Here is a 28,000-nt window from a genome sequence, read left to right as displayed (position 1 = left end):
GCAGATTGTGGGTGCAGATTCAGGGTGCAGATTGTGGGTGCAGATTGTGGGTGCAGATTGTGGGTGCAGATTTAGAGTGCAGATTGTGGGTGCAGATTCAGGGTGCAGATTCAGGGTGCAGATTCAGGGTGCAGATTGTGGGTGCAGATTGTGGGTGCAGATTGTGGGTGCAGATTGTGGGTGCAGATTGTGGGTGCAGATTGTGAGTGCAGATTTAGAGTGCAGATTCAGGGTGCAGATTCAGGGTGCAGATTCAGGGTGCAGATTCAGGGTGCAGATTCAGGGTGCAGATTCTGGGTGCAGATTGTGGGTGCAGATTGTGGGTGCAGATTGTGGGTGCAGATTCAGGGTGCAGATTGTGGGTGCAGATTGTGGGTGCAGATTGTGGGTGCAGATTGTGGGTGCAGATTGTGAGTGCAGATTTAGAGTGCAGATTCAGGGTGCAGATTCAGGGTGCAGATTGTGGGTGCAGATTGTGGGTGCAGATTGTGGGTGCAGATTGTGGGTGCAGATTTAGAGTGCAGATTTAGAGTGCAGATTTAGAGTGCAGATTTAGGGTGCAGATTTAGGGTGCAGATTGTGGGTGCAGATTGTGGGTGCAGATTGTGGGTGCAGATTGTGGGTGCAGATTGTGGGTGCAGATTGTGGGTGCAGATTGTGGGTGCAGATTGTGGGTGCAGATTCAGGGTGCAGATTCAGGGTGCAGATTGTGGGTGCAGATTGTGGGTGCAGATTTAGAGTGCAGATTTAGAGTGCAGATTTAGAGTGCAGATTTAGAGTGCAGATTTAGGGTGCAGATTTAGGGTGCAGATTTAGGGTGCAGATTGTGGGTGCAGATTGTGGGTGCAGATTGTGGGTGCAGATTGTGGGTGCAGATTGTGGGTGCAGATTTAGAGTGCAGATTTAGAGTGCAGATTCAGGGTGCAGATTGTGGGTGCAGATTGTGGGTGCAGATTGTGGGTGCAGATTGTGGGTGCAGATTCAGAGTGCAGATTCAGGGTGCAGATTCAGGGTGCAGATTGTGGGTGCAGATTGTGGGTGCAGATTCAGAGTGCAGATTCAGAAAAAACTCAGCAGCACCACCACCATTGCAATGCAATAGGTCTCGTTTTAACGCAAATGTAAGCTATAGGCCTTGTAAATGACAAAGCCTTTTATTTATGTTCCAAAAACCAGAACGCAAAAATAAAGGGCATTATCATTTACAATGCTAATAGTTCAGACTCGCGTTATTGCGAGACCTATTGCATTTCCAATGCTTGTTTTAAATAATCGGTGAAAGATTTGAAAGGGTCCAGAGGCATTTTGGCGCCCATGGAGAAATGGTTATAATTGTGTACGTTTTTTATTTTTATAGTTTAGAGGATGTATAGTGCAATTTAGTTTGTACATCACTATTATCTTGTTTGGAATTTTGCGTTCATGTGTTGAAGAGCTTTTGGACATAAATTCAAGACCAGCAGAAACGCTTGCTTTCAGAAAAGATGTAGTTAAGCCTGTTTCAGAAGTCATTAGACACCGGAAAAAGTCATCATTCTCGGTGCCTATATTAAACAATCGAAATCTGCATTACAAACATCTGTTAATCAGAAATTGCATGCATGAAATGTTGGCGAATATATGGTGAAGCCAACTCTGAGGGGTTAGCAGATTCAATTAAACCATTTCAATTCGGTATGAGAAAGCTTTTATTCGGATGTGATTTATAATTCTGAATAAATGCTCTATTCAATAGTAGAGAGTAATGAGGGCAGGCATTACAGACAGGAGGCTACTGTATTAAGGCATGTAGAGGATGGACTGTAAGAAGAGGATTATTCAATGGAAAAGGAGAGAATAACTAGCTATAAAATCAAGGTACATTTTCGTGCTGGGCTTTAGGACTATAGTGGGAGTAGGTATTTGAGATAGTATGCAATCAGAGGATGGATAAAGAGCAGAAAGAAGGTGGCAGGTGATATGTTGTTGCTTCTTTATGTAAATGCAGGGCTTTAAGTGGGATGAAAAAAACTGGGGGGTCTCAAAGGGGCGTGGCCGATGTAATAAAGGGCGTGGCTTAAAACACGTAATCTAACAATCTGTGCTTAGCATAGTGTGCTGGCTGACCCACCGGTAAAAAAAATGGTGGGGAGCCACGGCCAACTACCAATTTGGTCAAGGGAGCCACGGGTCAAAAAAGTTTGGGAACCACTGGCATAGGGTGACCAGACGCCCCGGTTTTGCCCAGACAGTACCGGTTTTTCTGTGACTGTCCCGACATTTATTGCTAAAATAAACAAATGTCCCGATTTTGAGAGAAGGTCGGGTGAGCACGCACATTTACACTGTGCTGTGAAGGCTCACCTTCACACCGGCCCTCTCAAGATACCAGGGACAGAGTACTGTTTAAAAGATTCACTTACTGTGCTGCCTGACTTAACTCAGGCAACACAGCAGGCTTTAATGAAGGGTAAATCAACCCCTGCAAAGCACATCACCTGAGGCCAGAATCACAACGCTCCACTTGCAACCCAGCTTGGGCAAGCAAGTCTTATATTTTGGTGCTACAGAGGTATGTGTACGTACCTCTGTAGCATTAAAATGAAAGACTTGCTTGGCCATGCTGTGGTGTGTTCCATATGGGTAGCCTGAACACAAACATATGAGGAGGTGGGTGTGTGTGTGTTTGTGTATTTGCAGATGCTGCCCCCAAAGGGGGTCTCGAGGGCCGGCACCATAACCAATGCCGAGCCCCGGAGCAAACTGTTTTTTGGCGCGCTGAGATGCCCAGAAGCGCAAAGATCATCAGCAGCGATCGCCAGAAAGGTACCGCCCCCCCCCCGGCCAATGGGGGCCAGTGTTGTGGGCTACAAACCCACAATGGGGGGATCCCGCCAGCAAGGGGAAAGACGCTAAGGGGGCATATAAGTGCCGCTCCCCCAGGTAAGCTCCTATCTTCGTGGAGCGGGGGAGCAGCATCAGCGCTGGCGAATTTTGTCCCACCCACCCACACCTACAGAACAGCAATGTCGAGGTGCTGAGAAGCTGGCAAGGCGTTGGCGAAGAGCTACGAGGACAATGGTTAGTACGTGCCGGAATAGGACCACTCACATTGGGATGCCTCACGGCTGGGTGAGTCGGCCTAAGAGCGATGCGTAGGACCACTCACTTTGGAATGCCTCACGGCTGGGTGAGTTGGCCTACCAAAAGGGGAAAGCAAACGGAGACGGCACTCGCAGCCCAGCCCCCGCCGGATGGCAGGGCACAATAAGAGTCCATCAAGGTAGCGAGTTGTGGCCTAACTACGGGACAGAAGCTACCCCCCACACAGAGAGCGCAAATCCAACCAAACAAAGGACCGACCCAGAAGGGACAAGAAACAAGGCAAACCTGCAAAACAAACTAACCAACAAACTGTCAGTCTAATTGGGCTAATTAGCAATGTACAGATGATTTATGGCAGATATGATGTATGACAACATGCATGTGATTTATGACGCAAAGAAGACAGTTAACCAAGTTTGATTTATGACCAGGGTATGCAAGGCATGCCAAGTATATACATGTATTCCTAATAAAACTGCGGCCAACATATGACCACTACAAGACACTATGGCATGCTGGCTTATTTATTGTGAGGAACGCAGTAGGGGAATGTTGCATGTACCCAGAAGGGAGTGGGCACAGTGCGGGGGTTAATAGGACAAATGTTGGCCAGTGCCAAAATTTAGTCCTTTTTCTATGTCAATGACTGTCCTGGTTTTTTGTTAAAAAAATCTGGTCACCCTAGCACAGCGGCTAGTTTCTCGCTTAGAAAGGACTGTGCTGCTGCTGGATGTTGCTGACGTTTTTAGGACATGCCTGGCGAATCATGACTACTTTATCGAATACTACGGGGAATCCCCTCATCTGATATAGCCACCACGCCAAGGTCCTGGCGCAACTTCCTTCTTACCGTGGCCGGCTACATAGAAAGGTGCTTGTGTTAGAAGGACTGGGAATGGGACGAGAGCACAGCATTGGGAGCAGCAAAGCAGAGATCAGAAGCATCACAAGCAGCCTGCCGAGCCCCGGGCACCGAAGTCTTCAACAGGCCCGTTGCCGGCACACTGAGAGCTCCCAGCAGCCCCCGCGGTGAACCTTGATGCTTCATCGGATGCTCTGCTGCTCCTTCCGCCTGTTGCGGCTGGACCATGAGGGTGCCCTGAGATCCCGTTGCTGCTGCCATTCGTGGCTCCCTCAGTGCAGCCACTGGGTGCTCGTAGTAAATCCAGAAGGCCTGCCGCCAGACCGCGCCTGTAAAATGCAGTGCGCTGAGCAGCTTGTGTTGATCATCTGCCAGGGTGCTTGTGTTGCATTTATGGCACTCCGTGGCTTTACTGCCCTAGTGGCGGGTTGCTCAAGTGCCAGTTAGGGTGCCTGATCGTTCCCCTGCTGCCCCCACTGCTTTCATTTAAGTAACATTTAGAGTGCAGGCCTCAGCAGCAATGACCACAGACAAAGTCCGTGGTAGTGATACACAGCCGACTCTGCAGGACTACACACTTCTAGGTAGTTATTTGGATATTTTAATTTTCAGGGTCACCCTTCGCCAACCATCAATTCTAGCATCTCTCCTTGCCTCTCTTCTCATATGACTGGCCCCCTTTCTTTTCTTCTTTTTCCTTTCCCTGAATTCTCTCCTTGCATCCTTCTCTCCTGCTATGCCTTATCTCGTTCTTCTCCCTGTTCCCTCTCCACCTCTCTTTCCCCTTCATCCAACTTTCAGTTGCTTTACGTTTCCTTTTGACATCCAGCCCTTTCTTTCTTTAAATTGCAATATGTGCACCACCCGTGATCTGAATTTACAGCGCCCTATAGGGCTTTATGGCACTTCACACATACCAATGCAACTTCGAGGGTCAGGCCTCCTCGTCTGCCCTCATTAGTCCATGCCTTGCTGCAGGGTGGCGCCCTTCCCTTCGAAGGGCAAGCAGTGTATGTGCCCCACACCTGCCTCCCACTGCCAGTCCCTCCTTCCTTGCTCCTTCCCCTTATTGTTTCTATTGGAAGTCATTAGAGGTGCTTAGTCACCTTCTCTTGCCCTCTTCTCTATAGCCTCCTCTCTGTCCTACTCTTTTCCCTGCCAAGCTCCTCTTTATATGAAAGGGGAACCTACATGGTCTTCCTCCATCTGCAACCTTCTATCCAATGAACTATACCCCCTCTGTGCAGCCCTCCTCCTCTTCCCTCTCTTAATCTTCCATCTATTTGAGTGCCTCTGACCTCCCCCTCTCGCATACTTGCCCCACTCCGCTCCATCTCCCAACAACCCCCTCTTCTCATGCCCTTATCACTTCTCTCCCCTTCTTGTAAATGGTTCATTTGTAGTGTTTCACCTCCCATCTACCTCTGGCAAATGAAAAGACCTACCAGAGCGCTATTTCTTCCCAATTGAAAGTTACACTTGTAAGATGTTGCAAGGCTGCTCCAATGATAACGTGTGGGAGAGATAGTCCTTGCAATAGTGAAAAACGAAATTGTCAGTATTTCACTATCAGGACATGTAAAACACACCAGTACATGTCCTATCTTTCACATACACTGCGCTCTGCCCATGGGGCTACCATGAGCCCACTCTAGGGGTGCTTTACATGCAGTGATGGCTCCTACACTGAGTCCTCCCCTTCCTACTCTCTGTCCTCCTTATTTCCTTGTTTACTTCTGTTTTGGAATTCACAGATGTCTTCTGTTATTCATTTATCCTCCTGTCCCTTCCCTTCTCTTCCTTAATCCTTCCTCCTCATCAGCTCTCTGCTACCTCCCATTCTTCCCTTCTCTAATCACTTAGTTCTCTTTCGTACCAGAGTACTCTTCCCTCCTTGCTATAATATGTTCCTCCAACTCCTGCTCCCATATATCTCCCCATTCCACTGCTCCTTACATCCTTGCACACCTAGTTTCCTACTTCCTCGTTCCTCTCCGGATTACTTCATTCCTCCTTTTCTCCACCTCTCGCTTACTCTTCTCCACCTCTCACTTTCTCCTCGCCACCTCTCGCTTGTTCTTCTCCACCTCTCGCTTACTCTTCCCCACCTCTCGCTTACTCTTCCCCACCTCTCGCTTACTCTTCTCCACCTCTCGCTTACTCTTCTCCGCCTCTCGCTTACTCTTCTCCACCTCTCGCTTACTCTTCTCCACCTCTCGCTTACTCTTCTCCACCTCTCGCTTACTCTTCTCCACCTCTCGCTTACTCTTCTCCACCTCTCGCTTACTCTTCTCCACCTCTCGCTTACTCTTCTCCACCTCTCGCTTACTCTTCTCCACCTCTCGCTTATTCTTCTCCATCTCTCTCTTATTCTTTTCCACCTCTCGCTTACTCTTCTCCACCTCTCGCTTACTCTTCTCCATCTCTCTCTTACTGTTTTCCACCTCTCGCTTACTCTTCCCACCTCTCTGTTACTCTTCCCCACCTTTACTCTTCTTTATTTATTTATTTATTTATTTATATGATTTTTAGTGCGCAGCTAATACCCGAGGGTGTCTAGGCGCAGAAGATACTCTAGGATACGATGATCAGCGCACAAACTTATTGGTTGAAGAGCCAGGTCTTCAAGGCCCTACGAAAACAAATGAGATCCCACCCCTTTTCATTCTGTTCTTCCATTTCCCTCCTTTTCTTTCACTCTTCTCACCATGTCCTCCGTCAATTGCCCATCCATTAGTTCCGCCTTCTTCTTAGAAGTTTTTCATTAGCTCCAAATCTCATCATCTTTTCCCTCTTTTCATTCTGTTGTCCTTCCCCTGTTGCTTCCTTACTTCACTCCTTACCACCTCTTCTTAGTCTTTCCCCTTGGCCCCACCACCTTCCCACATCTTTTTTTTCTCCTTCATTCTGTCTCTTGCAATGTAGTGACACTTTATTACAATACCTGCTACTGTTTCTACCATAGTTGATTTAAGACTGTACACATTTTTATAAATACATTATAAGGAATACAGACCATGTAGTAGATGTCTCTAACAATGTACTGCTTAAGGGAACTAAAAGCTACTGCAGGAATGTGTTACATCGCAAAGTGGAACAACATTTTGCTATTGGTACAAATATGGAGATAGATAGATAGATAGATAGATATGTATCTGTGCATCTCCTGTAGATTTTAAACAACCAGTGCACTAGGGTGTAGTCAGTATTTCAATGCGCTGCTTTATTCAGGTATCCAGCCTGGTTCCAATGTTTCTTCTAACAATATCTTAGTAAACACTTGGTTCTCGAACAAAAAAACACGATTCAATTATACTAACTTTAAACTATAGAATTGCAATGTCTTTTCTTCATACGTCACGTCATTTATTATAACTACTGAGCCACCTTTGGAATTAGTATTGACTTGACAGCACTTTCTTCCACAAGCAATGGGAACAACCATCTGGAGTAATATGTCACAGGTCATCATATTATGCATGTTCATAGCAGGAGTATATGCTCAACAATGAGATCACATTAAGGTGTGATATAGATTTATTGATAACGATTTTGGGGTTTCAGAAAAACTCATGAGGAATTCATGGAGACTCTTTGGTGCCGACAGGAAGTGGATCATTCACTTCAGTTGACACTAGACTCTAGAGACAGATAGGCTCATCTTTCCAATTCTAAATATGGATATTATTTGGAAGGATGGAACACTCATTACAGATTTGTTTTTTTCAAACCAGTGGACCCCAACTAGCTTCCTCTTATCATCAACTTCACACCATAAATCAGTGGTCTTCAAATGTTTAAATGCTGCGCCCCCCCAGTGGATAAAAAATAATCAGAGCCCCCCTCAGAATCTTTCACAATTATTCTATTAAATTTCCAATGTTTATATATTTCTAGACTTATTTAAACATCACAGTTAAGTTATGTTATCTTTTTAAACATGCAATTAACTACATAAGTTGCCAAACATACTATTGTGGTCAGACAGGCCTTTCTAATGTGTAAAAGTGTCCCCAGGGCGGCCTACACCATTTGAAGACCCTTGCTCTAAATCAATAGCAATCACTTGCCATGTAGTCAATTACTGAGAGTTAGGAGAGTTCTCGCGTATAATGTGTTACACAATGTACATGAATCAGACAAACAGTTTTGCCAATGTGGATATTCTGAAAAAACTTGAATTGACATAATATTAGCATTTTCTGTTTATGTACCCCTATTCCATTTCATATATTCCATATAGTTTGAGATCTCCGGTCTGTACGGGCATTGCATTTAGAGTTGTTTGCACATGTATAATATTTTCTTTTTTTTAAATAATTTAAGAGTGCATCGGGCACTTACATATATGTATTGTATGATTCATAAGATTTTATAGACTTAAATTATTGCGCAACAGGATTAATATATGATGTTTGCATTTGACGTCATTCGATATAAGGTCTGCCCTTTTCAAAATAATTAGAAAAGTGAAGACCATGTAAGCTGGGTACAGGTAAGTACAAGGCAGAGAGGAATCTTCAAGTTCCATGGGGATTGAGGTCGGGCAAGCAGAAGTTGTAAACACTCTTCATGAAGGCCACAGTCATCAGCACCTCGGAGCCAGCCTGGCCATAATGGCTTGCTGAGGTGCCAAAGCAGCTAAGCTCAGGGATAGACAATGACCTTCTTCATACGTAACAACACTTTCATCGTTCCATTAAGGTATACAGGTGAAAGGTCATCATAGAAACTCATACAGGTCTTTTTGGTGCTAAGACAGCTTATCTAGCATTGGCGGCTCTTCAGCTAAGGCGAAGGAACTTTGCCCCTTTGCTCTTTTCAGCTCGTGCAAAAAAAGAAAATGATAATAACAAGACTTTATTATAATTTTCTTTTTCTGTGCCACTCAAAGCAATGTTACGGCAGGGCAGGGCTGGGCTCGCCTCTGTTAGAGGAAGCAGGCGTGATTTGCACTCCCTAGGTGCACATGACTGTTTGGCCGGCCCTCCTGGGCCGGCCAAACTGTCATGCACACTTTGCATGTTCTCTACCTGGCTGTGTTGCACAGCCTGGTGGAGAACATGCGCAGGCTCCCAGACACTGCCTGAGCGGCCAAACAAGCCTCTCAGACCAATCACGGCTCTGGTGATGCAGTGTCGTGATTGGCTGGGCGAGTCTGGTAGCCTGTGTACTTCCGGTGTGCAGCTGAGTGAGGACGGAGGAGAGGCGTGCAGCGGAGGACGGAGGCGATGTGAGCGGCGAAGGGAAGTTTATTATTTTTTTTTTTTCATTCCCCTGCCCTACCATCCCTGTTCTGAGGCAACCACCACTGTTTGGTAGAAGCAAGAAGGGAGGGGTGGAAAGCAGAAACGGACTCCATTATTTAAATGCAGGGAAATTCTGAAAAACAGTCAATTCTTTTTCATGTTTTATTTATTAATAATTTTCATTGTCATAATCATTTCTGTAGTTACAACTGTACACATTTTGAGGTACTAGGATAGGATGTTTGCTTCAATCAAAATCATATTCCAAGTGCACATTTTTGAGTCTGTCTGTTCAAGATAATATGAGGTTCGGAACTCACAATAAATAATCCTATGAGTCCCACTGGACTAATTGTAACGCATAATTCACCATTCTAATGTAATGCTCATGTGGTTCGTGGGCTGCAGTGCACCGAGTTTCATGTCTCTAGCTGGTAAGTTGGCATTAAGTCTTCGCTTTTGCCTGCAGGTTGGAAACCTAATCTCGGTTGGTATTTTTCTTAGAATAGCAAATCACGTATGAGAATATGAGAACTCTCTCGCTGAAAATGTGTTTTTTAAATAAATGTAAATCATAGGTAGAATCCAGTATATCCTTGATTTTACCTTATACTTGCCAGTATTTTAAAATACAAAAATTTATAGTGAAATACCTAAACACACTCCAACATTCTTCACATTTGAGGAATTGTTTTGGTGAGAAATCATTAATAGTTTATTCAAGGAAGCAGAATTTTAAATACACACTAATATGACTGAGCATCCTAAAATGATGTAATACAGACATTACTAGCACCAGAGAAGATGAGTACATATCCATGTCACATTGTATCAGCTGTTATAATATGATAAACCCCTTCTTTGCTAGGGTTTGTATGGCAGTGAATGGATTTAAGGCCTGGCCATTCTACATCCTCATATTGATAAAGCCATTGGTGAATGTTTTAATGCAACTTGTGATAGTAGAACAAAATCAAATCTACGATACAAACGGAAGATTAAAGCTCCAGTTTAACATTTTATGGTTTGTGATCACAATATTATTTAGTGATTGTGTAGTTTGATTGTGTAGTTCAGACATTATTCCATGGATGTCATCCATGTTATGAATATTTCCTTCCATAACTCTGTTATTTTATCTATTTTATTCACTTGCTTTTAGGCTTCTCTATTTTAGTTTTTGGTTCTTAGTCACATACATGACAGGTTCCATTTTAGCTGCAGTTTCCATTTTAGTTAGCTTATCTAGCTTCTTTACCTTTGCCCCAGGTACTGCATGTCATTAGCTGTCACAGAAGTCGTGAAAGTGTCAATTCATCTAAACAATGACTTTGTGAACACTTGAGGTAACATATGTCTGATACAAGTTCCCTGTTATTTCTGTCTTGAGATCACACAGTGAACGCTTGAAGTAAACATGAGCTAAAGATGACCCAAATGATTAGGGGTGAAGGAGCGGGGATTTCAAATCTTAATCTACGAGTATAATTGTCATACAAAACCCGTCAATGGTCGAATGGACCTTTGTTCGTCGATGTGAAGAGGTGAATGGGAGCCAGCATTTAACGTATTACTATAAATAGTGAAACCAATTGGCTCCACAGGAAATGACAGAGAGTTGAAGATAGTTCAAAAGGAATTTATTTTCAACCTATCTAGATGAAATTCATTTGACAATAAGGATTTTTAAATCTTAAGTATAATCATTACAACTTTAAATTGTCTACAAGACGATATTTTAGAATAAGGAAAAACATTACAGGCACTAAAATTACATAAACAATACAAGATAGCTATAAAGTTTGTTCCAGAATGGAAAACCCCTAATCTAAATTAAGGAAGGACAGGTAAAAAAGTCCTATGGTTAGGCAAATAGATAAGGTGTCCACTTCAGAATACCAGCTGATGGCTTCTGATGAGAGAGTAGGAATGCTCAGGTGTGAAGCCTTTGCACTCAAATTGTGGAGATTTACAAAGGGGAGAAAGTAATTCTCAGTTCAAAGTCAGTGAGAATCTCTCTAGTGCACAAAGTGTGTGAGAGATAGTAAGCAGGGCAGTCCTACCCTCGTCTAAGGAACACACACTAATATAATTCAACAAAAATCTAATTGTAAGATTTCAGCTTGTTCCCACTCTCCGGAGCCAATCATTGTCCTCCAAAAGCTGGGAGCAGGTAAACTCCTGTAGTTGCTATTTTTTCACAGTTGTTCATACATGGCTATGTCCTTGAGTTGTTACACTAGGCAGAATTTCTGGTACAGGCTGCTCTTCCCACGAGTCACGTTTCCTGGCATCTTTTCCTCCCCCCCAATAAGAGCCTCACTATTAGTTGTCTAATACATAACAAATGCCTATTCACTAGCTTATAGAAGGCTTCTGGAAAATTACAGCATCTGCAGTGGAAGAGAAAAAGAAAACATCTTGTGAAAAGTAACGGTGAGCAGGCCTCTTAGCCTTAAACGTGTAAAGTTGACGTTCAAAAGGATATTAATAGTAAGCAAACCTAATTCATTAAAACAAGTTAACTCGAGATTTGCATATAATTACGGTGTGGTTACGCACTACAAATCATAGGTTAAATAGGCACATATTATTTAATGTCGTAAATCATACTTTGTTAATAAATGCATTTAATTGTTTGCGAATGAAAAATCACACTCCATCAAGAACTTTTTGCAGAATTGACATACTTTCATCTACCTGATCATTGGGCTGTCTGTCTCTGACCTAGATACCGCACGCCATTGTCTTTCTAGGACCCTGTGAAGGTGTCAAATCATCCAGACAATTACTTCGATAACAATCACTTAATGCAACATCAGTCTGAAACAAGTGCCTTGTTATTTATATTTCAAGGTCAGAAAACAATAACATAAACAAAGTAATCTGAATTGACATTTTTAACATATTAGGACTGACATACTGATGCATATAGATTATGTCAGAAATTCCTCAAAAATTCCCCAGGTAAGATAAGACCATCAGTATAAAGGGCTCATCCAGTGGTCACTTAGAAGGAGAGACATTTCACCCTGGTCACAGATGCAGACCCAGCTGAGCACTGCACCAGATTCCACCTTGTCTGAAGAAGCCTCCAGTAAGGTTTTCTGAGGCTCTGCAAAGCATTTTGCCTTCACTAACTGGTGCCAAGGTTATCTTTTCGCACAGACACAATATCCTTGCTCTTGACCTCGAAATAGCTGGCAATCTGTTCCAAACAAACAACAAATTCTTTTGTGCAGGTCTGTGCGCCATCTCTGAAACTCAGGCGTATTATGTATCCATCTCCTAGAACTAGCGTAGCGCTTAGAGATTAGTGAATGTGTTAAGGGCTACAAATTGCGATGTTATAATTTGTTCCTGTTTTCACTGTTATTGAAAAGCTCAGCTGCTTTTAATTCTTAACTTCTGTGATATTGGCAATATTGTGTGAACTAGATGCCAGAGTTTTAATATAACTATTTTAATATAAATATGTTGAAATGCGTGTTATGTTTCTACTGAGCCTTGTGTGTGTAGCTCATTAATGAACAACTGCTTGGCTTGCCACTGCTCACTGTTAGTAACCCCGAAAGCTTAGACCCACCGAGGCAGGTATGCTCAGTTGGTTGTGTGAGGCTGCAATAACCTGTTCCTTCCTGTTCAATCGCTGGTGCATTGAACTGAGTTCACTCATGACAGCAGGTGGGTGTGAACGCAGACCTTATAGAGCATTAGCAAGAGTCTTAGTTTACACGGGGAACATCCATGACAACGCGGTCAAAACACCGCGCTGCCATTACCACGCGTCTTTTACAACGCAAGTCGTTACCACGACTTGCGCTGGAGGGCGCTCTAGACTAAGGAATAGTAGATTTACTATTCCAACACCTTCCCTACTGTACGTAGGCTGGAGTTGGAATAGTGAATCTTACTATTCCTCAGTCCAGCACCCCACAGCTCAAATTGTGGTAACGACTTGCGTTGTAAAAGATGCGTTGTGATGTACCGCGATCTAAAAGATCGCGTTGTAACATCATACAACCGTTTACACAACACATGGAAGATGGAAATGCTAAATACAACCCTGCCTCGTGGCTTAACTTGCATTCAAGATTTCCCCAGCTTTCCATCACTGTTGAATAGAAGATAGTCAAGGCTGCTTTCTCTGTTGTAAAAAAACTTGCTGATAATTTTTATCTTGCTTTCAGTTTGAGATATGTGATACTAAATACAAATGATATATACTCTTTATTCACCATCAGAAAACCATGATATTGTTCTTTATTAAGAGAATTGGATCCTAAAAAGTGTAGAGTTCAATAAATAACGATGAGAGAAATTAAAAAAATTGTGAGATGAATAAATAAGTGTTTATGAGGAATCATTTTGTGATTGTTTTCGAAGAATTTATGGAATAATTTGAACCTTGTAACACCTTGGGTTTATTTCTGTTATACTGTACTTATTACGTAGAATTTGATCTTGCAGAAATATATTAGATGTTTCTTATGGGTGTGAGCACCAGCTACTAAGTAACACCTAAAGTATATTGATTGGGAAAAAAATACACCTTGAGTGTTTTCAGTATACTTAAGTTGACACTTTGCAGCAGGCAATTGTATTGACCTTTCAGTTGTGAATTTGAGGTGTTGCAATAGCCAGCTCTGCTGTGAATAATCGTTGGTATTTTTGTTAATACAACTTGTGTTTTCTGAATGTTTTTCTGTTTTCTTCATGGACTCCTATGTTCATTAAGACCCTCTCTTATGAACTTAACTGTCTTTGATTAATGGTTAGATGCCCTATTATCACATATATCAGTTAAATAAATGACTAAGATTGTGTTGTAATATGTTTTCCCAGGTATATCTTGAAAGACTTTTAACTTATGCAGAGATAGATATTTGTCCAGCAAACTGGAAGCGAATTGTACTAGGTGCAATTCTGCTGGCATCCAAAGTTTGGGACGACCAGGCAGTCTGGAATGTGGACTACTGCCAGATCCTGAAAGATATCACAGTTGAGGACATGTGAGTTCCATTTATTTTGTCTCCGTGTTATGGATGCTGGCATTTGTTATTCTCTCTTTAATTGCTTTTAAATTTGAAACGCGTTTCTGCATGAACATGTAACTTATTACATAATTTAACCAATTTGTCATATAACTTGTTTAATGGGGTGGCATGTATTTTGTAACTTCTTATTTGTGTTACCCAACTTTTCGACAATTACTTGGGGCTCTGTGCAGGAGCAATTTTATTCTCGAAGCACATCTGATGTGCTTGAGTGGTTTGAATTAAGTGAGTTGTCCCACTAGGACTGTAGGTGTTGTACTCATCTATGGACTATGTGTAGTTAGAGCGGGAAATCACACTTTGTTGGTTCCTGTATATGTCCCAATTCTAGATGTTGCATTTACTAGTGAATCAATTGGTGTAAGGTGTGTCAACAGTTCTTTGTCTTAGTGCTGGATGATACCTGTTTTAGTCATTGTGCATGGAGAGTCTAAGGGTTAGTGTTGAAGAAGTAAGCGAATTAGCAAAATTGCATATCTTAACTAATGTTAACGTATTGCATTTGCGACCAAAATCACACATAGTTGAATCTCTAAAATTTGCTAATTGTTTTAGCAAAATACTACTACGATATTCATTAAAATTTGCTCCTTGGAGAATTTACTACTAGTTTTGCCAAATCTCTGCTTCCATGGCCCAGTTGTTTTCTCAAAAACTAACCAGCTGCACCAAAAACACAACATCCGAGAGATCACAATAAAGTGAAAGAAGAAGTAGGCTAGGCGAGATGTCTGCATTTAGATAAAACCAGTGCATGTAGTTCAGACCATTAACAGCAGACTTGCCTTCTATGAATTTTGAATTACAAACAACATGATACTTTATTCGGAAGCTCATGAAAGAAGGTATCTTATTAATATGAAAGCCAACATGGATTTTTGAAAGGAAGTTTGTCACAAACAAACTTATTTGCATTCATCAAGGAAGTTTAAGTATTCCAGGCCAAGGGTAGGCAGGTGATAAGGGCCTCATTACGAGTTTGGCGGTTCTGGAGCAGGCCACCAATACAGCGCCCCGCTCCAGGACCACCAAACTAGACCGTCAGCTGCCCGCCAGATTATGAGTAATCTCGTGATCTGGCGGACGGTCCTTTGACGTTTCCACGGCAGTGTCTATTAAAAATGCACCGCAATGGGGACGCCAAAGCCCATTCCTGCACGGCATGGACTGTAAAGCCCATGACGTGCAGGAAAGGGGGTGACTGCATTCAGGGGGGCACGACATATGCCCACCTGAAGGCACACTATGGCCCTGAGGCAACAGGGGCATGAAAACTGAAGTGGAGAGAAAACTCCTAATATGCTTGTTGGTGCCGTAGCAGCACTGCCAGCATATTAGAACTTTTCACTGCTGAGTCACCACAGCAGGATCAATGATTCCTGGCAGTCGCGGCGTGCCAGTGGTTGTCTCACCGTCATATTCGTAATAAGGTGAGTGGACCGCAAGTCTAGCGGTTGAGGTACCACCACCACTTGTTCTACTGTCTGTTGGACTGCCAAACGTAAGCAGGCCTTTAGTCTTGACTTCAACAAAGTAGTAGATATTGTTCAAGTGTCAGATGACTGTGGTCTACAAAAAAGCCCAAGGATGGAACATGCGGCCAGATTTACAAGAAAAATTCTACAATTTCTCATTTGTGGTCTAGATGTAATCTTTCAAACTATTTCTGATTGTATTCCGCCAGAAAAAGAATTGCAATTCTGGAACTTATCTCCAAAAATCGATGGTATTTACATACATTTCTAGTAAATCACTCTTCTTTTGCAGAGTTTCTGCATAACAAATACTCCATGTGTATAGGTCAAAATATCGTTTCAGTCCAATTCTTTTTCCTGGAAAATATCTTTCCCTACACCTCAACTTCTGTGTAAATGTGCACTATTCCATACTAACTGCACTACTTACACAAAGATCATTCAGGTACCCTATCATGAGTACAAATAGATGTGACAAAAGGATTATCATTATTTGTGAATGCCTACAAAGTCTCAATTGTGTAGTTGTTCACCACATTTGGAGCGTGATTTTCAAACTACTTCCCTGAAACATCAAATTTAAATTTTCTGTCACCTCTCCATCAAAACACATTTAGTCAGTAGTTTATTATAAGAGTCCCAAAAGTGGTAACAATTCCCATCTAAAATCATCGAATATATGGAAAAAGAAATATACCTGGAATCCATGCATAATTTGTAATAAAAATAATTGAAAGGCTCCAAAGTTTTTTATCCACTACCCCACACTTCCAGTCTTTTTGCCTCACTCATGCAGGTTCTTACTCACTCTTGCTTTTTCCTTTGTTACTGTTTTCCTGTATATTCCTGCTTCCTCCGTATTTCTCCCTTTCTGCCTTCCTGCCTCTCTTCATCAACGTCTAATGATGAAATATAAGTCATGGTGCCCGCCATTCATACAAATTAAGTGTTGCCTAGAATGAATTATTCTGAGAAATACAAAAAAGTGACATTGGAATGATTTAATTAATCTCCGCCACTGGTAATTACTCAGGCCACATCCTAGTCCATTGTTTTTTGCCCACCATGACAACTCAGAAAGGAACCAACCACAAACAAGTCATCCTCCTGTGTGCTCCAGTAGAAACAGTCCAGCCCAAACTGCCAGGCCAGGTCCCCTCTGAACAAGAACATAAACAACCCTGGACTGGTTTCAGCTTATTTGGCCTTCGTCAGTATGGTGCAGCTTTGCTCCAATGGGACAGTGAGCATGGGACCCATGTCTAGGGACATTTGTCACGCGTGAAGCATCGCACTGAAGAATGCCGAAAAGTGATGGGTGGAATGCTTGAATAAACTCAGCCTCTGGTAATTACTCAGTCCACATTCCAATTCATCGTTTTTTTGCTCCACTGCCAGTCTCAAAGCCAGCAAATTTAACATGAAACAATGTCATAGTTTTATTTTTTATTTACTGGCACTGAGCCAGCTTGCACAGAGAGGGACGGGGCATGGGGAGGAAGAGTGCTAAGTGCACTTCCTAAGTGTGCATATGTGTTTGGCCGGCCGTCTCAGGCCGACCAAAACACACATGCACACTTAGGTTTCTCCAGCCTGACTGCATTGAACAGCCAGGCTGGGTAAACCCCCACAGACTCCCTGGTCTGAGCTTAGTGTCTTTCCAGCCCACGCAGACCAATCCCTGCTCTGCTCTCACATGAGAGCAGCGCGGGGATTGCAGGGAGTCCATGACGTGGCCCCAGTGCCTGCTGGGCCCAAGAAGGACAGGGCCGAGCATGAGGCGGGAGATAGGCGGCAGCTCCAGGTGTTTCTGTTAAAAAAAAAAGTCATTAACCCCCCCTCGCGCACGCTCCCCCGCGCCCCCTCCAACCACCCACTACCTCTTTATTGTGGCAGCCACCACTGCTACCATGCCACTTCAAACAGAAATTATTCATATTTAAATCAGTATTAGTCTTGCTTCATTATTAATGGTTCAGCCGTGGCTGCCAGGCCAAGTCCCCACTGAACCAGAACATTTGCGATCACAGACTTGTTTTGGCCTGTCTGGGTCTCTTCAGTAGGCTGAGTATGGGATTCGCATCTGGGTATACCCGACACACTGAGAAATACAAAAATTGATGGGTAGAATGCTTCAACTTCGGCCTAAACTCTGGATCTCTGTGCCTTCCTATCTAAGGCTTTGTATTGAGAGTTTCCTCAAGCAGTTGAAGACCTGGCAATTTTCAATTCAGTTCAAAACGTTTTATTTGATTTTCAATAAAATCGTAAAAGTACAAATACAAAGTGCATTATTCATGAATCTATAAAATAGGGTTCCAGGAATCACAATAAAGTTGAAATATAATGTACAAGATGAAAATGCACTAAGCGGTTCAAAAACGTGAAATGCATAGGAATGAATAGCAACAAGACGAGATGCTGCTAATCCCGCCAGCAGCAAACTATTCTGATATCAAAAACCTCTATGAACAGAATTTAAGCATGAGTCTATGCGTGAAAAAGGAACGGATGTGTGACATAAACCTCAGAAATAACTAGATTAAAAATACAAAAGAAAAATATTAATAACAAGTCCTCGTTCCATAGATTTTCATGCATTAACCACTGCTTTGAAAAGGAGCAAACTTTTTTATTTTTTTATTTATAAGCTTTAAGTAACAAAATAAGTACAATTAGAATGTTAAACTAGAAAAGATAAATATTAATAACAAGTCATCGTTCCATAGATTTTCATGCATTAACCACTGCTTTGAAAAGGAGCAAACTTTTTTATTTTTTTATTTATAAGCTTTAAGTAACAAAATAAGTACAATTAGAATGTTAAAATACAAAAGATAAATATTAATAACAAGTCATCGTTCCGTAGATTTTCATGCTTTAAACACTGCTTTGAAAAGGAGCAAACTTTTCTTTTTTTTATTTATAAGCTTTAAGTAACAAAATAAGTACAATTAGAATGACAACATGCCAAGCATGGCATGATGACTGGGTTACATAATCTGAGAAGCTCATTTCCACAGTACGCACAAACTGTCAAGAAACTTATCCGGGATACAGAGGCTCGCCAATAGTTACATGCATCAATTAATATCTCAATACCACCCAGAGCCGTCATATAACATCCGTTTAATACATAACAATCCAACAGTTTGGTGCATATAAGGGGCCTGCATATGACACATAATATCACTACAGGAGGGACACACATTTTTGTCCGGATCCAATTTTGCCAGATAGGATCTCAATCGATCCCAAACGTCTTGTGAACGGCCAGTGGTGGCAAAGTTTCTACATATGTCCCTGACCATTCCTCACACAGAAACATGTCCTTCAGCCAATTCTGAAACTTCGTGGCAAGGCTGCTACCCCATCTCTTGACCAATCTACATTTCCCCAAAATCAAACCATTGGCAGTGAACTTTCAATATAGTTTTGGAAATTTATTTGACATAGCCTAGCAACACTATAGTGGAAGTGAGTCGATAGGTGTACTCTGTCATTTTGAGGAGCGCCATCATGAGTTGAGTCCAAAAAGTGGCCACTGCTGTGCCAGGTCCATGCTAGATGGAAAAAGTCCGCTCCCATAGTACCACAATGCTTGCATCTAGTGTCAACGTCTGGATAATAACATGCAAGAGCAATAGGTGAAAGGTACACTCTCATGTTAAACCTTATAATGAATCAATTAATGCCTGCCATTGGAGGATATCTCCTTGGTTTGCTAGCAACAGTATTGCCATTGTTCATCTGTTATTTTCTGTCCCAGATCGCCCACCCACACCCGGTGAGCCACAGTAGACTTCGGATTCTATGCAGTCCATTACTGCAGGGTACAATTTTGAAATAAGTTTATATGGTTGTGGGTTAGTAAGTAGATTGGTCAACACCAACCATTCAAGGGGCTCCTCCGGGAACATACCATAGAGATGTTGAGCTTCATGTTAGAATTTGCCATAAGTAAGAACTTCTATCATAGTAGCCCGTGAGTCGCCTACATACTCATGGTCGGTTTTGAACTTGTGAGCTAGAAATAACTCACCTAATGTTGTGATGTGTCTCTTCGTTATTGACTGACAATCCCAGGGGTGTAATCCTGTCGTAGCATGTATAGGATGGATACATTACACAGAGCGGTTAGCCTGTTTCAGGCGGCCCAAATGGTGCAATGCACAATATGGATTTATTGGGTTGGTCTGGGAAGCTGAGTGAAAGGGACTGCCGGGAGATGGTCGGGGGACACCAGGCCTCGCTCGATCACAACATGGGAAGCCTGTTTGCTTGCTATGAAACCAGTGGTGAATACATTGTACCATTTCAACGGTCTCAAAAGCTTTAGCGGGATCTAAAAAGGCCACGACAACTGACATGTCAGGGTTTAGCTGATGTGTGTCGGCAAAAAGTGAGTGGAGATTATCTGCAGTTGAGCGACCCAGGATAGTGGGACTGATCAACCTCTGCATTAGAGAAATCAATCTTTTTGCCAGTAATTTGGCCAAAATGTTACTGTGGACATTGATAAAAAGACAGGGGACAATAGGAGTCACATTTATTTAGACATTTGTCCGGCTTGAGAAGTGTAATTATGATTTATTCCCTCTTTGTCAAGGGTGTAGGGTGCCCAGTTGAAACGTCTCATCATATACATCTAAGAATATGGATGTAAGCACCTTGGCATGGGTTTTATAAGATTCTACCGGAAAGCAGTCACTCTCCAGTGCCTTTCCATTTTTTAATTGCTTAATGAACTGCTTAATCTTTGTAGGGGGCTGGCAGAGAATTTCACTTTCCGCCTGGTCCAACCATCCCAAGGTGAGCTGCTGTAGGTAAGCTGTCACGTCTGTGGAGGTAGCAACTGGGATACATACAGCACTTGATCAAATGTGACAAATTCTCATAATATCTCATCTGTGTCATTGAATGGGTGCGCATCAGAATGATCTACAGTATGGATATGAGCGGCAGTTTGAGCAACATGGCCAGGGTGACCAGTGTGTGCCCCAGTCTGTCACCCTCCCCATATTTCCTAGCTTGGGAGTGTTTGCTCTGAAATTTCTCTTCTCTGATAGCCTCATCCCAGTACTCAAGCAGGAGGGTACACATAGGGTCCAAGAGGCTCTGATCTCTGGAATCCTCATACCGCAGTTCCAAGGTATGAAGCTCTGTTTCTAGTTGTGCAAATCTGCCTCGAATAGATTTGAGAATACCATGACCCATGGGGATGCATTCACCTTGGACAACCACCTTTAGGGCCTCCCAGAAAGTGAGAGCCATGGAAACAGAGCTCTTATTCACAGTGATACATTCTGTAATTGCAGTACGGATTTCTTCTTAAACTACCATATCTAACAAGGACTTGGGTCTAGGTCTCCATGGTGGCGCCTGTACCCAGTTAGTAGGGAACGTGATTTGTAATAGTACCGGGCAATGACAGACAGGGTTCTGGGTAAATGCTTAAGGTCTTGTGTCCAGCTTACCATATCCCGCGATCCCACACAAAAATCAAGCCCTCAGGATGTGTCATGAACCGAAGAATGAAAGGTGTATTTGTGGACCCCCACCGTTCAGTGTGCACCAGATATCTAACATGTCAAATTGTGCCATTATGTCCAGGAATGTATCGCAAGCTCTAGTGAGGTGGGACTCGTGACGATCTGAGCAGTCTATATCAATGTCCAGTACCAGATTGTGATCACCTTCCCCAAAGTATTGTATTAGGTTCAACTGTAATACACTGTTTAAGGACAGCTTGGAAAAAGTCGGCCATCCACATTGGGGCCATATGTATTTAGCTGATTTAGGACTGATCAGCGGCTCACAGCGCTATCATAAATAGAACAGTTAGGTCAAGCCAATAGAGTGTAGCATCCAAATTTTAGCTAAACAACTGAGATGAGATCTTTGTCGTAGTAACAAACTGAATTTTGACAATTCTAGCAATGACATGCAAGTGAACACCCAGTTAGAAGTGAGATAACCTGAACAGCATGTGGGACAAGTGATCAGGCTTATGACACATGTCCTCTGGATGAAGTGTGTCATTGGCCTTATCATGAGGCGGGGAGGCACCATGGGAGGGAGGGTGCTTTTGCAGGATCGACATTGCTGCTGCTGACTCCGTGAAGATCCTCCGCTTTCCTTTGCAAGAAAATCGCAATTTGGCCAGGAAAAGCATGACATACGTTATTCCCTACTCTTGCAGCTTGTTGTTGACTGGAAGGAATTTCCTTTGTGCATCTTGCACAGGCTGCGTAAAGTCAAGAAAGAAAGTTAAGTGCATCCCTTCATGACGGACCTCCTTCGCCTCCCAGGCCAAATGAAGCACCTGGCCCCTGTAATTCAAAAACCTAGCAATGAGGGGTCTAGGAGGGGCTCCAGGGACTGGCAGAGGGGCCAAAGAACTTGGTGCTCTCTCTTTCACAAATGATTGCGGGAAATGTTCAGCCCAAAATAGTGTGAGAAGCAGTTGTTCAATTGTAGTCTTCAGTGCGCCACATCGCTGTAGTTTCAGGAATTCTGAGGATGCTTACGTTATTTCTCCTAGACCTAGCTTACAAATCTTCATTCTTCATTTTCACTTTACGCAACTCAACTTTCATCTCCTCCAGAGTTTTAACTTGCTGTGTGTGAACATTTTCCACATCAGAAATACGTTGTTTAGCGTCCATCAGATGCGTATGTTGTTTATCCATGCAAAGTTTCATATTATCCGTGCATCTGGTCAGGGAGTCCAGTTGGCAGCCAATGACTGTGAGACTTGTTTTCATTTCCAGTAGGATCAATTTGATATCTCTGGCAGGGGAGGAGTTATCTCCTCCGGTCCCTCCTGCCTCTGGCTGCTGGTCAGCAGACATTTCTGGTTAGGCGCAATTGCCATTTAGATTCAAATGTAAGGCTTGGTGTCTGTTTTACCCATTTTTGGTGTGCAGGTATTGGTTGTTTAATATTGATGAGGTCTGATTGAGCAAGGGTAGTAGCATGGCAAAGAAGGTCTGAGGGGTATCCCGTGTTGATGCCACCGGCAAAAGTGCGAGGGTCTCCTTACACAGCGTTAGAAAACAGTTACTATCAAGTGCAAGCAATGGTGAATCAAGGTTATGCAGGATAGCACCCCTCCAGCACGTGTGGGGCACAGATAACAATGCCGGTAGTTGTCCCCAAAGAGCCAGGTCAGGCGGCAAAGATTGAAACATTTTACACTTACTGTGCACAGTTGTTTGGGAAGGACTTCCAATATGCCTCCAAAGGGAGCAATAAATCGTTGCCAGCATCTGTCGCACCCGCATTGTGGAGGCTCTTCTCAGCGGTGGAGGAAGCACGTAGTGGTAGGCCGCAGTCGGGCCACAACACCGATGTGCAGCACTGGCCATCCCCGGCCTGTCCAATATCCCCAATGACCCCCCAACAGCAGCTCAGCAGCCCCCACCAAGCCAGCACAGTGCGACGACCCTTCAAACAAGGACTCTGGCACATGCCGCACACCCTGGAACATGGAGCACCAGACAGCGGCTCGGCGATGCAGGCCCTGAGCGGGTGATCTTCCTCCAACTCTCAACTGCCAGAGGCCGTGGCAGATTCTGGCCGCGTCCGCTTCAAGCTGGGTTGCTGGTGTTCAGTTCATGTCCCGTTGCTGGCCTATGTCATGCGCCAGGCCAGGATATTTCCAGGATATTTGCTCTGGCCGGCGGATCAGAATTAGAACGCCGCCATCTTTGTTCAGCGCCAGACCACGCCCCAAGGAGCAAACTCTTAACTTGATTTAATTCCAATTGATTCCTCTCCTTTCTTTCTTCAGAGTGACTCTCTTGTTGCCTTCCATCCACTGCATGTTTTTTATTTCTGGTTATAGCCCCCTCTCAATCTCATGCCTGTCTGCTTTATTCTCTCTTATTGTAATTCTGCAAAAGGCTTACCCCTCATTTCACAGATCACAACCTCTCCTGCTTTAAAACCCTATCCCTGCAACCTAACATTACCTAATCTCCCCCAGCATATATATCACCAACCGTTCAACTGAAACCACTTAGTCTCCATTAATGGTCATACCTAACTGGTATTGATATGAGCTATCACAAAGTAATTGGAGTAAATACATGCAATGTTTTTCTTGGGAGCATGTGACTAAGCGCATTAACCAACATTTACCCACTGGATTAACCACTAACCTTGTGTACTACTCGCTATGAAGGGCTATAATGCCTCATCTGGAACAGTGTGCGCTATATAAATGCAATTACAACTCAGCATTATCTAAAAGTTGCAGATAAAGTAGTAATATTCTATACTTCTTGCCTGGGCGCTAAGTGTTTTAAAAAGGATTTTAAAAATAAGTCAAAATACAGCCTACATTTTTTGCAAAAAACATAAAATGTAGTAAAGCCTGGGAGGACACATCACATGGATAAGCCGGGAAGCGTACCAAGGCGAGGAGGGAAACGTAATAGTCATCAAACTGTCCCAGCCCTAAAACGGCCTATTTGGGACATTTCTCTCCTAAAGGGAGATCTATTTATTTATTTATTTATGCAATTTTATATAGCGCGGACTTTACCCGAAGGTGTCAGAGCGCTTCACAAAAGGACCAATAGTGATACACGAGGAACAAAATACAAAATACAAAAGCAAACAATAAGTTACATGGAGCAAAGTGACACTAGTGAGCAACCAGAATACATGAGGTAGCAATTGGTGCATTACAGGAGAAAAAAAAAAAGTGATATGGGTGCAGGTTACAAAAACGTACAAAATACCAGTAGAAGTATAATACTGCAATAAAAGGCAGACACTCCAGCACAAGAACAAACGTTACGTAGGCAATGGTGGCACTTGTGCAAGTATCTAAAACAAACAAAATGTGCGAGGTAGCAAACAGTGTGTTACAAGACAAAAGTGACGTGTGCAAGTTCCAAAAGGGTACATACACAGGTATTGGGATATTACTAAACAATTAAACTATCAGAACACACTGGGGAGGAGGTACCATAACCCTGGCCAATAGACTTTCCAATAATGGGAGGTCTTCCTTCAGACGGAGGCAAGGGTGTGAGTTAGACTTGGAGGTGTCTTTGGAGGAGGAGAACTTTAAGGTCCAGTTTGAAGGCCTGAGAGGAGGAGGTAGTCCGGAGCTGAGGCGGGAGTGAGTTCCAGATTCTCACTACGTTGCCTGAAAAGGATTGGGCCATCGATCTTTCCTTCTTGAAAGTGGGGGGTTCAAGCAGAAGATTTTCCGCATTCCGAGATGGTCTAGAGCCTCCGGAGAGTTTCAGTTTATTCGACAGGTAGCGAGGAGAGGAGGAGTGCAAGGCTTTGTGAGTGATACAGGCAGTCTTGTAGATCGCTCTAGCCTTGATGGGAAGCCAACGAAGGGAGGATAGCAGCGGTGTGATGTGGTTGCTTCTTTTAGCCCCATAGATGAAACGGGCTGCTGAGTGTAAGACCGATTTCAGGGGGGACAGGTGGGATTTGGGGAGGCCAGTAAGGAGAGAATTGCAGTAGTCCAGTCTGGAGAGGACCAGCGATTGCACCAGTGTTTTAAGGTCATGCTCAGGGAAAAAGCGACGAATTCCCCAAAGAAGTCGCAATTGGTATCGTGCAGACTTTGCAATGGAATTGATGTGAGGGATTAGATTGAGATTGCTGTTGAGTAAGACACCAAGGGATTTTGCGCTTTCAACAATGATATGCTTATTGTTAAGTAGATTCGTCTGATCCATCCATGATTGAACCGGGGGAGGAGAAAGTGAGGAGGAGAGGAGGAGGAATTCAGTTTTGGAGGGATTCAGAATCAGTTGATGAGTTCACATCCAGTTTTGAATGGAGTCGAGAGTTGAGCTAAGGATAGCGAGATCGTGGGTGGAGGCAACCTTGAGGTAGATTTGAGTGTCATCTGCATAGAGATGATAGTGGATCCCAGATTTACTTAGGAGATTTCCCTGGGGTTCTAGGTAGAGGTTGAACAAAGTAGGTGCAAGTATAGAGCCTTGAGGAACACCTTGACCTACCGCCAGAGGAGATGAAAGGCTGTTCGCTATTTTGATCATTTGGGATCTATCTGAGAGGAAGGAAGCAAACCATTTAAGCACATTACCCTCCATGCCCATTCTCTGTTGCAGAGTGTTGAGGAGAGTGTTGTGGTTGACAGTGTCAAAGGCTGCAGAGAGGTCGAGGAGAATGAGAAGACAGGACCCCCCCGAGTCGAGTATCCTCAGCGCGTCATCAATCACTTGCAATAGGGCTGTTTCAGTGCTGCAGTTTTGGATAGTAAAGTAAAGTCCACATTTGTAAAGCGCACAATCACCCGTAAGGGTCTCTAGGCGCTGGGGGCCGTCGGGAAGATTAAGCGAGCTATTGCCCAGAGTCACATGGTGCTGGGCTAACCTGCCGCCGGAGCCGGGGATCGAACCGTGATCCCCAGATTCCAGCGTCAGTCGCCCTGGCCGCGGCGCCACACCTCTTCCACATGGATGAAGCCGCACTGATATTTGTCAAGAAGATCATTGTCCTTGATATAACGAGAGAGTTGTTTCGCAACACATCTTTCTGTGATCTTCGCTAGAAAGGGAAGGTTAGTGATGGGGCGGTAGTTGTTGAGGTCATTCGCATCAGCAGAGGGGTGACCTGCCCTGTTTTGATGGAAACAGGAAGGGAGCCTTGGCAGAGGGAGAGGTTGACCAGGGTGGTCCAATAGGACAGTGAATGGGAATAGAAGTCGATAGCAATGGCACTAGGGATGGGGTCAAGAGAATGGTTGGAGGGCTTTGTTTTTTGTTTCGAGGATGCATTTGAGGAGGGTATCTTCCGAGATGAGGTCAAGGTTCTGCCAAATGGCTGAGGATTTGCGCTCCTCAGGAGGGGTAGGATGAGTGACCTGAGCCACAAGGGATTTCACTTTTTCGTCAAAGAATAGAGAAAAGTCTGTTGCTTTCTTTGTAGAGTCCCCCAGCTTGGAGGTTGGGGGAGAGTGGTTAGGAATCTTGATGAGATCGAATAGTTTTTTGGGTCTATTTTTGGCAGAGTCAAGGAGGGATCTGAAGTGAGACGCTTTCCCAAGGAAGATGTTCTTATGGTATTTGGATCTTGCAGAACGAAGCGTGGCTAAGTTATCGGTGGAGGGCGCTTGCCTCCATTGTTTCTCCAGGTATATTAGCTGCTTCCTTTCTTCATAGAGGGATTTGTTGTACCAAGGTGCTGATGGAGTGGGCCTAATCTAAATGCAAGACTGTGACACTAGTTCATCCCTTAGCCTCTCTGTCCCGATAAACTCCTGAAAACTAAGCTTAACCATCCGTTTATCTTTCTTAAAAAGAGATTCGGGCAGGTCAAAGAATTCCTGGAAGCCTATCATACTTAAAGAACCCTTCACTTAAGCGAGCTATGGTACCCTCAGCCTATATTCACAGGGTAAGCAGTCCTGTATAATCTGCATATTTAGACCTGCTTCCTGCGAAGTCCGAATTGATATCCCGAGCATCAAAGGTACCAGGCGTACCAGATCCGAGATGTACGACAATGACATCTCCGTATGCAGGATATAGTGTGAGCTGGCTTGTGAAACTGAAAGGAGCCGTCTAGAGACACGGTTTTCCTCACACTGAAGCAAATCACCCCAAACACCTGTCCCCTTATAGAACAGCTGGACGCACTGAGCTGTATAGATTGTGAGTAAAGGCACCATTCAGGGGTTTAAGTGAGCTGGGTCAGACACATCGATGTGCTTGTGCTCACACTGCTCATTTCTCACTAGTGGAGACGGTACGGCATTACGTCATGCCAGGTGAGCGTTGTAGGGGAAGGGATATTCTTGGAAGGGAGTCATTTTCTCTCTGGATTTCCCTTCTCTTTTTGAAACTCAGGAGCAGCAACATTGTTGTGGTGTCACCAGGGCTTGAAGTGAAAGCTTTTTCAATATTATCTACAAGCCATAGTTGCTGCTTATTTATCTTATGCAACTAACAACCATTGACGAAGCCAATAGTCCTGGCTTGTTGTAGGTATGATGTTACTTGTTGATTCATATATCTGGATGCAATGACAGAAATAGCCAAATACAAGTCGGGCGGCACACTATGCGAAGCCCAGATTTTTAGCTTACGTGTTTATAAGCCACGTCCTTAATTAAATTGGCCATGCCCCTTTGAGAAACACCCCAGTTTGTTCATCCCACTTAGAGCCCTGGCAGCATTGTCGTACGGCCTTGAGGCTGTGGTAAGTTCAAATCAAATCAAATCAAAATTGGCTTTATTCGATTTACATAAGAAATCATAAAAGCATACA

General features: G+C 43.5%; 1 protein-coding gene across 1 annotated transcript in view; it reads left to right on the top strand.

Annotated features, from left to right (window-relative positions):
* CCNY (cyclin Y) overlaps nucleotides 1-28,000 on the top strand; it is a 503,311-nt gene that overhangs the window by 430,877 nt on the left and 44,434 nt on the right. The window contains exon 8 of the mRNA XM_078663312.1: nucleotides 14,041-14,207. Coding sequence (XP_078519438.1) covers nucleotides 14,041-14,207 — 167 coding nt within the window. The remainder of the gene's footprint in view (nucleotides 1-14,040; nucleotides 14,208-28,000) is intronic.

The sequence above is a fragment of the Lissotriton helveticus genome, chromosome 10 (genome assembly GCF_964261635.1).
Source record: "Lissotriton helveticus chromosome 10, aLisHel1.1, whole genome shotgun sequence".
Lineage (NCBI taxonomy): Eukaryota > Metazoa > Chordata > Amphibia > Caudata > Salamandridae > Lissotriton > Lissotriton helveticus.
Note: the sequence above shows the minus strand (reverse complement) of the source record. Positions and strands in the feature narration are given on the sequence as shown.